This window comes from Strix aluco, chromosome 4 (genome assembly GCF_031877795.1).
Source record: "Strix aluco isolate bStrAlu1 chromosome 4, bStrAlu1.hap1, whole genome shotgun sequence".
Taxonomy (NCBI): Eukaryota; Metazoa; Chordata; class Aves; order Strigiformes; family Strigidae; genus Strix; species Strix aluco.
Window position 1 is genome coordinate 95,457,619 of NC_133934.1, and position 16,855 is coordinate 95,474,473.

The following is a 16,855-nucleotide window of genomic DNA, read 5'->3' on the forward strand; positions in this document are numbered from 1 at the left end:
TGCGAGAAAGGCCAGGTGTAATGGATCAGGGCCAAAGCCTCCCCTGCCCCCGCTGCCCCGCCGCGTAGACTTACTTTCTATATATAGGCACAAACAGAGAGTATAGGTTGTGCCACGCAGCACGTACACGCACTCATGAATTCAGGGAATCCTGACTTCTCTATGCCAGACTGAATTTATCTGTCGATCCATTTATAAATGAAAGGCTCCAAGTACGTACAGTGTTAATATCCGTACATATTAGATGTCACGGCTCCAGCCTTAGACAAGGTCACACACTGAGCCAAACTCACCCCTGCAGCGTAAGCCCAGCAAGGTTTACTAGGAGTGAATTTGGCTTAACATGCCTGCCTGTAGTTATGTTTGTTTTTACAAATCCTGTTTATCTCTCATGTAAGCATATTCCTCATAGCTAGAAGACTTCTACCAGGCACATGCCACTCCACCTTCAACTCACAAACCAGGATGTCTGTCGCTTTAGCTTCCCTCAGGGGTCTTTCAAGACCCCAACCCATGCTGGAGGGTGCTTGCTGGTCAGATATCATAACCCATTCTCATCATGCAGGGCTGGTGACAGCCCTCCCTCAATCCTGAGTGCTGAACAGTAGAGAGGCATTCATAGCAAATTAATACGAGGAAAATTAACCTTTGCTCTTTGTATACAATGTTATCTGGCAATAGCTTCAAGTGATTTTTAGTTGAAATTTTCCAATGGCCTTTTTTTCTTCAAATTCCCTCTTTTCCATGCGGAGGAGTATTCTGTTTAACAGGTAGGTAGGTGTGCTTGATGTTGAAGGTCACATTATTTTTATTCCTGTAGGTCACCTAGTCAGACTTTTTCTGTAAGGACTCAGAAAAACACAGTTATCTGCCTTATCTAGTAGTTATCTAACTTCTAGTAGTTATCTAATTTCTCGTTATCTTCTAGTTATCTACTTTTCATGAATAGTCAAATACAAGAGCTTCAAATTTATCTTTTGTAAGCTTTTGTACTAGTAGAAATTTGCTATGCAAGTGGATCGGCATGGCTGCATTGTGTTTGGTTTGGCATTTTACCACATTAAGTACATGCAGAATCTTTTGTAGGCTACTCCAAAATCTGGGACACCCTGGAGAAAACACCAGACTTCAAGAGAAAATTACTAAAAGAAGATAGAGGTGGGCTGCAACAGCTGCTGTTAGACTGTTTAAGCTTAGCAACTCTCACATCCTGCTGGAATTTAGGCAATGTTTCTATTTGCATAAAGACTACAGGTTGAGGAGAGGTAGAATTTTGTGAAATGGATAAACTGAGACTGTAGACATTATTATGGCACGGGATTTATTGATAAAACCTAAGCCCATGACCTCTGTTCTTCAGTAAACATAGTTTAATATTAAATTCCCTTGAGCTAGTAGTGTTTCATGGGCATAAAACTGGGATAAACATGCTTATAATCTAGAGCTTGATTTCAAATTAAGAGAAGTTACCTTTCCTATAATACGTAATAACATTTTTCACTTCTTTAATATGTTTTCTCTTCAGATCTCAAAGAGTTGTAAAGGTGATGCTTAAAATTGTATCTTTATTTTAGCAATAGAAATTCTTGAGTCCTGAGCCAGGCAAGGTGATTTGCCTAAGATCTCCTACGGATTCATTTCGAGCCACCTTTCACTTCTTTGTTCTGCCTTCTGCTCGTGCCAGATCTAATTTTACTCTCACTTAACTATTGAATTTACTTGTAATTCTTCAGAAAAACTTCCAAAGTGCTATCTGCTGTAAAACACAATAAATTAATAAGGATTGGAGTTAGCATACAGAAATCTGCTGGTTTCAGTAGATGTTTGGGGATGTGGGGGTCAGGAGCTCTGAGAGAATCACCTAACACACAGCTATAGCAGAAAACCTGTGTGTACATGTGGAGGCAAATACCCTTTCAAAAATTGCTATCGCAGCACAGCGATACACAAAAAGGCACGAGATGTAACCTTTCTCCTATATTGTAATCCACCCCTTCCCTAAGTGGCTGCAGTGAATTGAAAGGAAATATTGAAGCAAGCTGCTCATTCTTCTGGCGTGGGGCTGTGTGGGCTTCCTCGAGCCCCGCGCCACACAAAGGCGAGCACCGCTCTGCAGGGACCCGGCAGTCCCGGGGGGCCCTGCGCGGGAGCTGCCATATCCCTCCATTGTGATTTCCCTTCGAAAATAGTCTAGTGCTTTACAAAAAGCCCCAAACACAATAGTGTGACTCAGCAGTTTGGATCTTCAGGCCACCAAGCCAGCTCTGTAAAGGTGCCGTTGCTTGTGAGTGACAGAGGGGTGATTCCAGTGTCACCTGCTTTTGAACCTCACTTCACAGCCAGCCTTCGGGAAAGGAGTCTCATGTCCGCGCTGCCGCTGGGCTGCCGGCTGTCCTTGGGCAGACGTATCAGCTAGTGTGAGATGCTGAAATAACAGGTGTTGAAGGAAAACAGAAATAACATAATTGTCAAACCTGCCCCGTGATTTTGGGAGGCCAGCTAGCATCTCGGGCTGGATACCAAGAATCATTAGGCAGGGAGATGAGGTAGCTATCTCAGCTTTCCTGTCAATACAGTAGGTCAGACACGGACATGCCTGTCTCTCTCAGTTACCATAACAATACTATTTTTAAAGAACTTTGACAACAGAAAACACCAACTACAGCTAGTAACTACAGCTAGTAACGCTCTGCAGCAGTGCTGGGGGCCAGAGTTGCTGGTCCGCTTCCTCGGCAGGAGAGAGTAAGAGAAAGACAACTGAAAAATGAGATCAGGTGGTAGAAAGCAAAGGGACTGGTGGAGCAACAAAGGAGACGAGAGGAAGAAAAGACAAGAGGGGAAACAGCAGTAGCAAACACAAGCAGCAATGTGAGAAAGAAAAAGTAGCAGAAAACTGTAACAAAAGAGAAGGAAAGAGAAAAAAGAATATGAAAGTTAATTTAAGCAGAAATAGTCCTTCTGGTTAGTCCCCTGGGAAGGGGAGCGATGAGTCAGGTCAGGCGGGAGGCTGGGGTGCTTCCCCAAGGGGGAACAAGCCAACCCTGAGTCATAAACGCAGAGAGGGCGGCGCTGCCTGTTCATCGCCCTACAGCTCCCTGCGCCCCTGTGTTACAACCAGCCAGAGCTGCCCAGCTCTGCTCGCCCTGGCTTCTCCTCCCCTCTCCACCCTCCCCTCCTGCTACTCCTCTGAAACCAGCCGTTAGCCTGCTGTTTATGTGAAACTCTCGCAGAAGCTGTAATTGCCCCAAGTTCGCGGGTACCCGATTGGCTTTCAACCTTCCCGTTTTGGTTTCCCCACTTTGTTTTCCCCCTAAGTTTTCCTCTACCCAGAAGTTCTGGGCAAGACTTTTAAATCTATGGAAATGCTCAGGCAGGACATCTGTACCCAAGGTGCAGTTGGACATTTGAAAAAAGACGGCCATTTGGGGTTTGATACTTTCCAATAAAGCGGTTCTTTGAAATGGTGTGCTATTTATTCAATTGCAGATTGCTTTTTCCATGGAACTTTCGAAGCCATTATGTTTATGTCTCCCTTTAAAGATGAGACAACTTTTGCGCTTTGCTGAGTTTTTCATCCAGACTGCTCCATTTTCAGTGAGCAACCCCCCAGTTTTTCTTTTCTTCTCACAAAAATAGATCATTTAAAAAATTGGAAGCAAATAATGAAAATTGGTCCAGAGAGTTTCATGTTCTGTTATGAGTTTTCCATATGTGTCAATCTGCTCTGCCTCTGCACGCCCTCAGCATCGGGCAGGCAGGGAGGGACAGGAGTTTGAAGGAAGACAACCTCCCTTTAATGGAATGGACAAAAATACTACTTGCCACCTGCTGGCACCTTTTGAAGGAGCTCGGTATGTTTTCCACCACAGTATTGTTCACACTGTACACCTGTAGAACCTGAAGCACCAGGCGAGTGATCTACAGGATCCCACTGTAGTGGTGTGCCTTTGGCAGAGACGGGATGCAGGTGTTGCCTCCTGACTTCCCTGCCCACCGCAGCTCTGCCTGCCCTGTCAAGCCTGGCAGTGGGTGACCTGCTGGATTTTCATGAGGGGGCCATAAAAACGAAACAAAGATTGTAAGAAAGAAACAGCAAACAACACCTCTCCAGATTTAAGGAGAGACTTTACTGTAGTTTTGTAAGAGGATCTCATCTATCTCTTTAATAAGTAAAGAATTTGGGTGACACAGGACCTTCTTGTCTCCAGTGGAGGACATTTTTTCCCCGGGGAACCTGAAGCTCAGTTATTAAAAATGAAAATCTGTCTCAGCCTTTCAACTCAGTTCTTGGAAACAGCAGCTGTTAAAAAGGGGCCAAACCGAGGGACCCTTTCCAGATAAAGCTTTCCTGCAATCTTGGTACCAGGACGGCTGCATCCGTCTGCACGGAGGAGAAGAGGTGAGCTAAGAGGTGAGCTATGATGCTTGTTACATATCACACAGAAAATGCTGCATTTCCTCTTAGGTGCTACCTATGTGGAGTGTTGAGCTGCACATTCACAAGTCAAGCCCAAAGAAAACCCTCTTCCCAAAACTGCCTGGTGCAACTCCCCAGGCTGCTGTGGGAAATGGGTTTTCACGAGCATTAGAGGTACTGCGATGAACTGGTGAATCGCTCGTTGCAATCAGTCCTTCAGAAAAATTGTAAGGCGCCTTGTTCTGCCAAATTATTTTCAGACTTGTTTTCCAGGTTTTGAGATTTGTCAGAAAGTTGCTTTTTCCTACCCAAACCGTAAAAGTCTATCTATTCTAGTTCTACTGGAATTTGGAGATGATTTGCCACTGGGAGAAGAATAAGGTCCTGAGTTTTGTGTTGGTCCTCAAAAGTATACTTTTAAAAAATTACATTTACAATTAATACAGTGAAAACAAAAAGTCAAGGAAGTAAAAGGAGATTTTTCTACAAAAAGTGGATTTTTTTTGCCTTCATAGCAATCTTTAATGTTTGTGTTTTATAAAAAAACTTCCAGCACAAGGAAAATTTATTAGATCATTAGATGAAGACAATAAAGACAAAGATCAAAAAGTACTTTAAGGCTATTCTAAGGGTGGTGAAACAGAGGATGTAGATTTACATGTGAAAATGGAGGGCCTGAAGTTACAAACAAAGGTGTCCCCAGCCAGAGACACTGCTCAAAGGTATTCTGAATATTCAACATCCTGTAAGCCCTTTATGAAACTGATAGGGAAACCTGCAAAGAAATTAAGTTATTTTTATATTTTTCTATTCTATATTTTTAATATTTATCTTTTTATATATTTTTAATAAATAGATAACAATGTGAAGCACTCAGCAGCTTCTAGCACTAGAAGTTCCTTTTGAACTATTGGCAGAATTAGGCAATTCTGGTTTTATTCCCACTCTTACTTTCTAGCTTCAGTTTAAACTTTATTGCACCTAGGACTTAATGCTCCACTGTGCTGAATACCCTGAACAGTCCTGTATTACAATAGGAAGCATAAACATTCAGTGCTAGGGGTCAAGTTTCTCTGCTTAATCTTCACATTCAGGATAGTTGAGTTCTACTTTTTCCACCATTTTCCATTCCATGTTTTTGAGGTCAAACCTCAAGAAGTAACGCTGAGCATTTACCAAAATAAATGCAGTAAGTCAATACTCTCTGTTGGTTCCAGCCAAAGATCCACGTAGCCTAACATTCAGTCTTTGGCAGTTCTTTGACAAAACGCATGACACACAAAAGCGATGTTCCTCCTCTGTAAGATGGGAACAGTAATACAGGGACCACATGCAATGTACTTTGTTAGGACCTGATTCTGCAAGGACTTCTCTATTTTATGTCCTGTGAGTAGCACTGAGCATAATGAAAAATCAGGGAATTTAGAAGCTGTGCCCCAAGATAGGTTGATTATTGTCATTAGTTTAAAAAACACTGGAAAAACAGACTGGGGAATTTTTTAAAAATGTAATAAAAATTTATCATTTTGAACTTGTTATTTCAAAAGAATTTTCCACCCAAGCTGATTCGCACTGGCACGGGTTGCCCAGGGAGGTTGTCGAGTCTCATCCTTGGTTGAGATATTCAAAAGCCGTCTGGACACGGTCATGAGCAATGGTAGGTGGCCCTGCTTGAGCAGGGGGTTGGACCAGATGACTTCCGGAGGTCCCTTCCAGCCTCTGCCCTTCTGTGGCTCTGTGATAACAGAGTTCCGGAATCAAACAATCTCATCCAGGCAGGGAGCCCTTGCAGGCAGTGAAGAGTGTGGTGTCTTCAAGTCCCAAGGTTACACATTAGCCAGATGTGATGTTTAACAGCACCGTAACTTTTCATGCAGTGATACAGAGGAAAGACCTAATTCTGCCCAGCACTGAATATATCTGGTGAATCCTAAGTATCTTCAGTGTCCATTACCAATCACGCTCAAAAAAATTTTTGGAATTTTAGAGTCAGATCTTAGTCCTCTGAAGTCAGTTTTCCTTTGCCTTTGGCAAGGAGTGGATCAGGCCTTTACAGAATGAGGCTGCAATTCTATAAATATTATATAGATTTTATTTCAATATCTAGTACAGTCCCCTCATGAAATCCAGAAGAAGCAGAAGCAGCAGAGTCAAACATCTGAGGGAGTTTATGCTGCAGGAGTTGGTCCTTGATATAAGAGGGAAAGATGACAAAGGAAGGAGAAGCAAACTCATAAGAATGAGATGGGAAAAAGCAGAAGAGAGCGGATAGGAGTACAGAATCAGGAGGAAAAGACAGGAAATGGAAGAAAGCCAGAGATGTGAACCAATGCATTTTTTGGTCTCTTTTTTCATTAAAAGGGAAGAAAAATCTTCATGGGAACTTCCCCCTAAATCATTAGCACACTGTAGAAATTCTGCTTTGTTGCCTCTGTAGAATTCAACAATTCCTTAGCGAAAATGAAATTGTATAGCAAGTCCTTGTGAGAGGAGGGGAAAGAAAGAAAGAAAGGAAGAAAGGACAAAAGAGAAGAAGAGAGAAAGAGAGAAAGAGTGATAGAGAGAAAGAGAAAAAGAGAGAGAAAGAAAGAAAGAGAGAGAGAAAGAGAGAGAAAGAGAGAGAGAGAAAGAGAGAGAGAGGAAGGGAGGAAGGGAGGAAGGGAGGAAGGGAGGAAGGGAGGAAGGGAGGAAGGAAGGAAGGAAGGAAGAAAGAAAGAAAGAAAGAAAGAAAGAAAGAAAGAAAGAAAGAAAGAAAGAAAGAAAGGAAGGAAGGAAGGAAGGAAGGAAGGAAGGAAGGAAGGAAGGAAGGAAGGAAGGAAGGAAGGAAGGGAGGAAGGAAGGAAGGAAGGAAAAGTTCAGGATGAGTCCAGCATACAAGAAGATGTTCAGTGATATACAGAAATGCACACACCTCAAGCCCGGTTGTCAGTGTTTCCCTCAGCCCATTGCTTCTGAGGCCACGAGTGAATTTGCAGGGCTGACAGTAGAAACACTGAATGGAAAATGCAAACTCCTCTCTTCAGTGTTTTCAGAGTCAAGTGCAGCACCCCAAGAGAGGATGAAGCATTTTCCCAAGACAGTGCATTACCTGAGGAGAAAAAGAGTGGTTCAGTTTTGGTTTCAGAAAAATGAAAAGGAGCAACCCTAGTGAGCTGCTTTAAAATTTGCTCCCTTCAGAAGAAAACCCCAACAGCAATACCATCTCTCTATTATTTATAGTCAGCAAGAGTTCCTGCTCCCAAATACACCTTTTAAAATGTGCGATACTTTTTCCTACCAGCACTGGGTGCTGACCCCAGTGAGCCCTTCCACCAGGCCAGAGGCCGGCCTTCTCCAAGAGGTTGGCTCACGTGAGGAATGCACAAGGACAGTCAAAACCTGAAATTCAAGCTGGGCTTTTTCTGCCTCACACAACAGTAAAATGTGGCAGAACAGAGTAAGTCTGTTGATATGTGTCAGGGCAGAAGACAGTGTTTTCCACTCGTCAGCACTCAGATTGAGCCCCTTGAAAAATCATCCCATTGACTAATGTTCTTAAGATAACAAAATAAACAGAATCAACCCTGAAGGTTTTTCTTGTTCATCCTTTGCTTTATGATCCATGAGGCTACCCTTAATTTCCCTATCCCAACCATGAGAGCTAGAAAAATAGAAAAATGGAAATGAAAACTGAGCTCATGAGACAAGACTACCCCCACCAAAGTCAAGTTGGCCCTGTGTGGGTTTCAGAGCCCACCCAGGCAGAGCAGCTCACAAGACCTGTGCCTAAGATCACAATGTACTCTGCAATTACAGCACAATGCTGACAATAGTGTTTTGTCAGTAAAATAAGAAGAAATAGTTCTGAAGATACATGGGGGATATGTGGGGGGGAGCTAACTAAATAAAAGAAGCAATTTTGTTCACTAGTCTTCTGAGCAGTAGAGCAGGCTGACAGAAGGGTTATAGGATGGCACGGTATTTCCCTCCACAGATGTCACAGGGACACTACTGCACGTGATTTAAGATTAATCTCTTAAATCAAAATGCCACCATGTACACTAATGAGCAAAAACTCTGGCAGAGTATCTGTCCCTGGGGCTCCCGCTCCCAGGTAAGAAGCTTGTCTCCATGCTATTGTCGAAACTCTCTCAGCAGAGTGCGGTGAGGTTGGTGGTATAACTTGCCCCCGGTTCACAATTTTCCATTTCAGACTCGCTGTCTCTGTCTTGGTTTCGGTCTATTTACTCGGAGCCATTTCTTAACAATGTCTAATTTCCTCAAGGAATCCCTCTGAGTCCCCTCTCTTAGAAATGCTGCCATATCTTTTTTTTTAATCACTGAAAGGCACAAATACCCTTCCTGAGCTCTCTTACCATCCAGCCTGATTATACACATAGATTTCAGTTTCCATACATTTTCTACCCAGTAGGAGTTCCCAAAACGCAGCCTCTGGGGATATAAAGTGTGGCCCCAACTGCAGCTCAATGAGATGAAAACAAAGCCGATCAGGTACTGTTTTTACTGTTAATGAGCCTAACCAGCAGGCAGTTATTACTCAGTCTGGAAGACATAAGTGGTTGGAATCATAGCACATTCATTTTTTATTTATAGCGATGCACGTTCAAATTAGAAGTAGCCCTCCAGCAGCTGGCATTTTGCCAGGGCCTGACCATCAGTGTGATAAAATTTGAACATCTTGAAGATATAGAATGCCTTTTGTTGCTTTTTTTTTTTCTTTAATGGCGTTCTTCTCCCCTCCTACTCGCAACTCCCTTGACTATCAAAAGTGGACAATGAGGCTTAATTAATTTAGATCCTGGCCCTTACTGAAAATGAAAGAAATGAGTCCTTTTTCTTTCTCACTTGGTGGTGAGGTACAAGTCAGACATGAACAGATCTCATAATAAAGCAAAGGCTCAAGCCTTCTGGCAAATAAAAGAGTAGAAATGAACCCTTGGACAAGAACCATAAAGAAATGGGTTCTTGGAGAGGATGCATGTTATTAGCCTGTTGATCTATTAATGGCAACTGTAAATACCTCACCCTGAATCACAGTGACTCTGAAGCATTTAACTGGAGAGGCTCACAGAGCCTGGCCAGGAGAATGTGATACGAGGAACCCGCAGTAATTTGCCTCACCTTGCTAGTCATCGGTTTCCAATCTAACCCCTCCCCTAAGTTTAAGTTACAAACCCCAATAACTGCGTGGCAGACTTGACAGCAATTAACATTACTCAGCTGCCATCTGGGTTTTAAAATCTCCCTTCCAAGTGATCTTGTTACGTAGGTTTTAAAAACAGCCTGACAGGGTGCTGCTCTGTGCTGAGGAGCTGGGTTCTGCCTCTCTGTGAGATTTTGCTATTGATTTCAGGGAGTGCTGACAAATCAACAACAGAGGAAGGGTAAAGAGCACCAAGCTGTTGTTCGGAGTGTGAGGCTTGATTTTTTGGGTTTTCTTAATCTTCTCGGTGAGGGGGGTTAACAGAAAGCACTACTGAGATTTTATCCTGATTAGTTTAGTTCTTTAGTCCTGTGTATCGCTCATACACAGGAAGGGGCACGACATGCTGCAAAGCACTCCCTGACCCTCACACCTCAATGTTCAGACTTTAAAAGTCAAGGAGAACTTTCTAAGTCATTGAAAGTCAAGAAATAAGAGTTTTGTCCAAAAAAACCTAGCTGGAGTCAAACTCCCATCAGTTTTAAACCTAGCCCAGCCGTGTGGGTAGCTCTCGGCCTGAGATGATTGCTGTGGCTGTAGGATCAGGCCGAGCGCTGCTGCTCCAGGGGCCCTCGTCCCAGCAGCGAGTCCCGCTGAAGGCTGACAGACAAAAACACTTATTTCCTTCCTGCTCCCACCTGAAACGGGATGGAGCAATTTATTTTCCCGCACAGACCAGGGATAGAAAACCAGTTTTTAAGCGGCGGCTGCTCTCCCCGTTATGCAGCCCTGCCTCTGGGCCCTCTCCTCCGCCTCCTTCCCGCACCCGGCACAGATGAGGAGAGCGGCGAGGCGAGCACCCGGGAATCCCCCACAGCAGCGCCAGGCCGGCTTCTGCGAGCGGGCAGCTGGTGGGGTGACACAGGGCCGCGCCCCCGAGGGGGCCGGGCCGGGCCGGGCTGGAGAGGCGACTCCCGCCCCGCCCCGTCTCTCGCCCTCCGCCGCTCCCCTCCCCCGCCGGGCCGGGCCAGGCCGGGGCGCGGCGGCGGCTGCCCCTGGCGGCGCGGCGCGCTCCGCCCCCCTGCTCCCATTGGTCGGCGGGCGGGCGGGGGCGGGGCGCGGCGCGGCGGGGGCGGGGCCGCCGTCAGCTGTTCGCGGTCCGCCCGGCGGCGGTGGCGGCAGTTTGGTGGTGGGGAGGCGCGGCGGCGGCGGCTCCCGGGACGGCCCGGCCCCGCGGGACGCCCGTCCCGCTTCTCGGTGAGTGCCCGGGAAGCCCCTTCGCCACTGGTGGCCGGCCCCCTCCGAGCCAGTTCTGCGGTCAGCGCGGCGCCGAGGCCGGGCGCGATCGTGACAGGGAAGGGGGTTCGCCCCGGGGCAGCCTCGCCCCGGCCGGGCGCTGCCAGGCGGCTCCCGCCCGGGGTCCCGCGGCGTCCGAGCGGGCGGGGAGAAGCGGGGGGAGCGGGTGGGCTGGGAGCGAGCCCGGTGGGCACCGAGAAGGCAGCGATCCGCTGGTGTAGGCAGCGGCTAAGGACCGGCAGCCAGCGCAGCCCCTCCCGGGCCGCCCCGCCGGCGTCGGGTGTCTGGTCCCCCGGCGCTGCCCGGAGGGGCCGCGCTTAAACCGCTGAGCCGGGGTTAAATCTGCGGGGCTGGCGCCCGGGAGGGGAAGAGTTAAAAGCAGTTGGCGGTGCCGAAGCGAGGCAGGCCAGCTTTGTTTTGGGAAGCTGGCACGCACGTGTGTGCTGAGCCCTCCCTCCGGCTCCGGCCCTCCGCCTGTCAGGGCGGGCGGGCGGCGGCGCGGCCGGGCCTCGGCTGCGGGGGGGCCGCCTCGGCTGGGGGGGCCGGCGGCTCTCTAGTGGGGGCGCCGTGGGTCGGACGCGGCGCGGGCCGCGGTGTCCCTGCGCCCGCCGCCCGGCCGAGCCCCCCCAGCCCGGGCCGCTGCGGGGTGCCGCTCCCGGGCGGGGCTCGGCCGCTCCCAGGACGAGCCGCGCTTTGAGGTTGCAGAAGGGACCTGAGCGAGTTGGAGGATGAGTTACCCCTTCTGCTTCGGCGTTCTCTCCTCAGCTCACCTAAGAGCTCTGCAGAGAGGACGGACCGGCCTTCAGGAGGTCGAGTAAAACTTTTCGCTCTCCAAACCCGCTTTTGCTTGTGGGTTTGCTCTGCCGGCCAGCTTTGTGCCTTTGTTGCGCTTTCTTGCGCTGAATGCCCGCGTCCCAGTGGGGCTCTGGCGGATGAGATCTGGCGAGTCTTGCTGCAAAGACAAAATACGTTATCGCCCTGCCTTTCTGTCAGGTGATGGCGATCCCGCAGCAGGGCTGGCCAGGAGATCGTCTATGCCGGCGTCTCAGGACCAGTAACTCCTTTCCGTGACCTGTAACTCCTTTCGGTGTGCCACTGTAAGCCACGGATGAGACTGTTAGGAGTGCTGTGCCGCGCTAGCGCTGCTGTCATCCCGCGGGGCTTGCCCAGCTGTGGGGCTGGTACTTGTTCTGCTCTGCAGACTCTTCTTTGGGAGTTGTGGCTGGGCCAAGTGAACTGCTGAGGTGCAACAACTTAAATAACCGTAGTGCCCCCGAGTTAGAGCACTGCACAAATAGTTCTTGCACTGCTCTGTTCCTTTGTCTCTTCTAGCGTGCTGGGGTTGTGAGTGCTGCTCACCTGGGGGGAGATGGGAGCACCAAGGGGAGCGTTGAACACATCCTTATAAAATTATTATTAATGTCTCCTTCAGGCCTGAAATTCCTCTTGCTAGTCTTCCGTTCTGTTAAATGCTTCGCAAACCAGAGCAAAGGAAGAGACATGAAGAGTTGAATTTCACTGCCTTGTTTGGAACTGGGTGGAAATCCTGGAGATGGATCTCTTAGGAGACTGTCTTCCAATTGGGTTAGATGCACAGGTAACAGCAAAGGGACTTGTGTCTTTCTTGTTAAATCTGCTTCTAATTACTATATGTTTGCAAAGAGCTCTGAAATAGAGATTGAGGGTTTGTTGGAGTTTTATTCCCCACCATCTTTGTCCAACTTTGTGCTGCAACAGAGCTCAACAGTGTTTACTATGGCAGCTACAAAAGTCCTGCTTTAAGCACTGACACCAGCAATGTTTTTTCTTTAGTAGTAGGGTGAACTAATGCACTGACAGTGCATGTAGGCTTGAGGGTAAGAGGGGTAATGAAGTGACCAAGTGTTGCTGAGTTTGGGACATGTCTTAAGGCAAGCTGAGGGAAGAAATGAGAAGTTGAAAGGAAAGTTGGCCCTTATAGGGAGAAATTATGGAGAGCTTCACAGAAATGGTTTTGTCTGCTCTTGAATTTTGCAGCTGTTGGGATTTCTTAAAAATCTGGCCTTGCAGCCCTGTGATTACAAGAGCTTTTCTTCATCAATAAGTAATAGATGGGAAAAAGTGAGTGGGGCACACCATAAAGTTCAAATACGTCAGGCCAAAGCAAAGCAGACCCCAAAGAAGCTGACTGGCACCAGGCGATTTGAAGGATTGGGGTTGCTTTCTAAAACAATGTCTTTTCAGTTCCTATGTGCTAAGGTTGGGGGTTGGTGCTCTCCTTGTGACCAGTTGTGGAATTGGGGCCATGGGTGGACTCTTAGACATGTGTGAACTTTGTCTCTCTCTGACCCAGTACTCTAGACTTTCCACAAAGCCCTGACCTTCACCACTGAGTCACTCGCCTCTCCTGCCCATGCCAATGGGCAGCACTGGGCGGGAGGCAGGCAGGAGTGGAAGAAAGAGCTGTGTTTAACTCTGTTGGAGCAGAAGGCATTCTCTCCTGGACAATGTTCTTGTCGTGTCTTAGCTGTTTCCTCAAATGTCCCTTTATTGCAGGAGCAATGGATCGCCCCAGCTACCTGGAAGAGGACTATTCTAGCCTGGATGGGCTGGACGATGACGTGTTTCACTCTGATGACTTTGGACTTGCAGGTCAGCCTGGTGAGATGACTGCAACTGGCATTTTCACACAGAACCAGTCCTACAGCTGCCTTCTGGGGAGGTTTCAACTATTCCCCCTCACACACTGCTGTGGTCCCGGTATCAGGCATCCTGAGCAGCAGGACAAGGCAACTCAAACACTCAGCCCGTCCTCTTCCAGTCAGGATGTTATGTTGCCTTGTGGAGTCACTGAAGAGCCCCGGAGACTCTTCTATGGTAAGAGCACTCCAGTGTCACCAGCTTTGCAGCAAGGAAACTGTCCCTTTAGCACTTCCCTGATCAAGCAAGGTTTCTTTCATTAGGGTGTTTTATTAAAGGACTGAAATTATTTTGCTTTGGTCCTACTCCCTCAGGAAAGACAGCCTGAATTTTCTTACCCTTGCTTGTCCACTGCAGGAACCAGGCACTTGCTCATTGCTTCCACTGTCCTTGATACTTACACTCTTTCTCTTTTGGCTTCATTCTGTCAGATTTTATTTTACTGCTAGATGTTTAAGTGCTCGCCATACCTTGTATGATTTGCCTATATTTTTTAACTTCTAGGGCTGTCTCATCCACATAGGAAGAAGACTAGAAGTTTTCATGGAGAGAGGGAAATGCAAAAATTTACACTTAGTGGGACAGCTTTTAGGCTCTTTACTGGAGTTAAAGTTGTTGAATAAGTAGCATGTCCATCCAGTATTTTATTAGTAACTGATGGGACACCACTCAGCTTTGTGTATCCGACTCAGCTTTAATTCAAATCAGTCCCACTAAATGCCAGAGAACTGAGAAAAAAGTCTGACGGAAAAGATACAGCAACCTTTAATGGGAGACAACTTGAGGCAGAGATCTTGTAAAACTGCAAAATTGTAATTAAAAAAAAATCAGCACTTGGCTGAAGTATAGACAAGCAAAAGGAACCAAGTGTAAGATCCTGCCAGCCATTTGATTAGGGGAAGCAACACAATGCTCTGCTTAATCGATATAAATCCACTTAAAAGCCGAGCAACTGTTTTACTGCATGCTTACAGTACACAGTCATTGTTGGGCTTCGGGAACTGGACTTTTAACATGAGTCAAAAATTTAGGATTATGTGCAGCTCTTTCCTCTGTAAAGTTTACTGAGTAGAAAAGCTATTCTTTGCACTGGAAGAATGACTCTTCTGATCTCTGTTTCGTAGGCAATGCTGGTTACCGTTTACACGTCCCTCCAGTTGGCTTTGCGTTGGATCCGCACCTCCAAGAGGAGCCTCGGGAAGGTCAGCGGGAAGCACGTGCCGAGGTGCAGATTGCACGGAAGTTGCAGTGCATTGCCGACCAGTTCCACCGGCTCCACATACAGAGGGTAGGGTGTCTCTGGAGGAGAAGGGGGGGGGTTTAGCTGTCCAGGAGTGGTGCTCTAGAGTGGCTCCAGGCATCAGCTAAGCAGGCTGTTGTCTAAGGCAGCAGACTGCCAGCAGTGATAAAATGGCGGGAGTGTCCTAATGGATTTTGCTTACCCTAGATTGCTGGCTCTTCCTGAAGATTAGCAGGTGGAGGGAAGAGAATGTGTGGGATTGCATTTACTACCTGGGAAGGTAGCTGTTCTGCATTAGCTGCTGCTATTCCAGCTCTTCCAGTTCATCAGTAACAGGGTTACTGAGGATTTCCCCAGGGATCTCCCCCTTGCTTTTTATTACAGCTTTTATTCCTCTTCTCCACTCTCCTCACGACCAGTGTATTCTCTTTTGTGGCCCAAGTGGCCATCTGTGTCTTATATCAGCTCCTCACCTTGGAGATAACAACAAGCCTGGAGTCTGTTCTGACACTCCTTGTTGTCTAGGGGTAGTTCTCTGAAATGTGGAGTATATTTAGATCATGCTAGACTTGCTAGCAACTCCTCTGTCAGACAGTCCTAGCTAGTGTCTCACACTTGTGACTTTCTCACAACAAAAGACAGCTGTAAGATGCCATCAGTTCTGAAAACCACACTCCTGAATCTTGATTTTGTTTTGTTTTTTTTTTTTTTTAAAAAAGAAACCCCGTTCTTCAAAGAAACAAAATAAAACCAGCACCCCTAAGACCCCTGATTCTTTTTCCCTTGCCCTCCTTCCCCTGTTGAGATGAAAAGGAAGCTCCAGTCCAGGCAGAGTTTGTCAGAGGTGGCAGAGGTTTGGCAGTAGGCAGAGCTTTGCCACTTCTATGCAAGCCCAGCCAGGAGAGCGTGTATCCCCTTGTGTATGAAGAAGCTGACACTTGGTGACTTCAGAGAGGGACAGAAGGTTTATTTCACTGCAAGTGAGTTGGTGCTCTGTTAACTGTGGGATCTGTTGCAATTCTTCTCAAAGGTAAGTGAGGATCTCTGTCCTGGTCAGAGAAGGTGGCTTGTGGCTGGGCAAAGGTTTGGTACTCACCGTGTCACCAGAGAGATGAGGAAACTCTGGGATTCTTCATCTCTGAATAGCAGGAGCATTAAAGAAGCAGTAAGGGGAGGATTAGCCTGTAGAAATGTAGATGGGGCTATGAATGTCATTTAGCAAACTGCAGGAATAACGAGCTACCACGAGATTTTTCCCATGTGTTTGTGGCTGAACGGGGCTTTCCCCAGTGCTACCTTTCCGCCAGCGACAGCTGAGGACCCCAGTCTCTCCGGGCAGACCCTCCCAGGAAGGGGAAGGTTAACCGGCCCGGTGCAGGAGCCCTGCAGTGAAGTGGTGGAACTGGTTGTAACTTGACCCCGTTCCTCTCGGGGGCGGAGGGGGGTGTGTGTGTATGTGTGTGTGTGTACACCTCTCTGATGTCTGTGCTTTGGAAACGCAGCCGGGAATGGCCACCCCAGCCGTGGGTGGGGCTCCGTGCTGCCCCGCGACGGGGGCCGAGGGGGCTCTGGTGCCCGGGAAGGGCCGCAGCCAGTCCCGCCGGGCCGCCCCCCCGCCGCGCCTGCGGCAGAGCGGGTAAACAACGGCGGCCCCGCGGCCAGCGGAGGAGGAGCTCCCCTGGCTTTGTTTGAACTGGGAGAGCAACAAGTTGTAAAGGGGAGGGGGGAGCCGTTCAGCCATTTACATTCGAAAACAAAACAGGAAAAAAAAAAAAAAAATCCCAACCCAAAAACTTAACCCGAGGACGGAGTAGTTCAGCCAGTGGTTCTCCACAGCCTGACCCTGGGATAGGCCTTGGCATTTGGATCTGTTAAGGGAGTCTTTCTTGTTTGTCGGGAAAACTGAGCCACATACTAGTGTCCGAGGCACCGTTCCCCGTGGAGCGTTTTGTTGTCATGCCCAATCCCTTCCCTCCCAGCCCTGCATGGAGGATTTCCTTTGGCTTTTGGCACAGATCTATGCAGAAGCCCCTCTGTCCTGTGCGCAGTGACTCTTCCCAGCCTGTTGCTGAAGAAGCAA

At 47.7% G+C, this 16,855-nt stretch overlaps 1 protein-coding gene across 3 annotated transcripts in view; it reads left to right on the top strand.

Annotated features, from left to right (window-relative positions):
• Positions 1–10,742: 10,742 nt before the first annotated feature.
• The window catches only part of BMF (Bcl2 modifying factor), a 39,167-nt gene continuing 33,054 nt past the window's right edge, over positions 10,743–16,855 (top strand). Inside the window, exons 1-4 of one of the 3 annotated variants that reach the window (XM_074824463.1) lie at positions 10,743–10,817; positions 12,289–12,453; positions 13,392–13,712; positions 14,660–14,823. In XM_074824463.1, the coding sequence (XP_074680564.1) occupies positions 13,397–13,712; positions 14,660–14,823 (480 nt within the window). In that variant the 5' untranslated portion in view covers positions 10,743–10,817; positions 12,289–12,453; positions 13,392–13,396. The remainder of the gene's footprint in view (positions 10,818–12,288; positions 12,454–13,391; positions 13,713–14,659; positions 14,824–16,855) is intronic. The other 2 variants (XM_074824464.1, XM_074824465.1) reach the window with 2 other exon arrangements.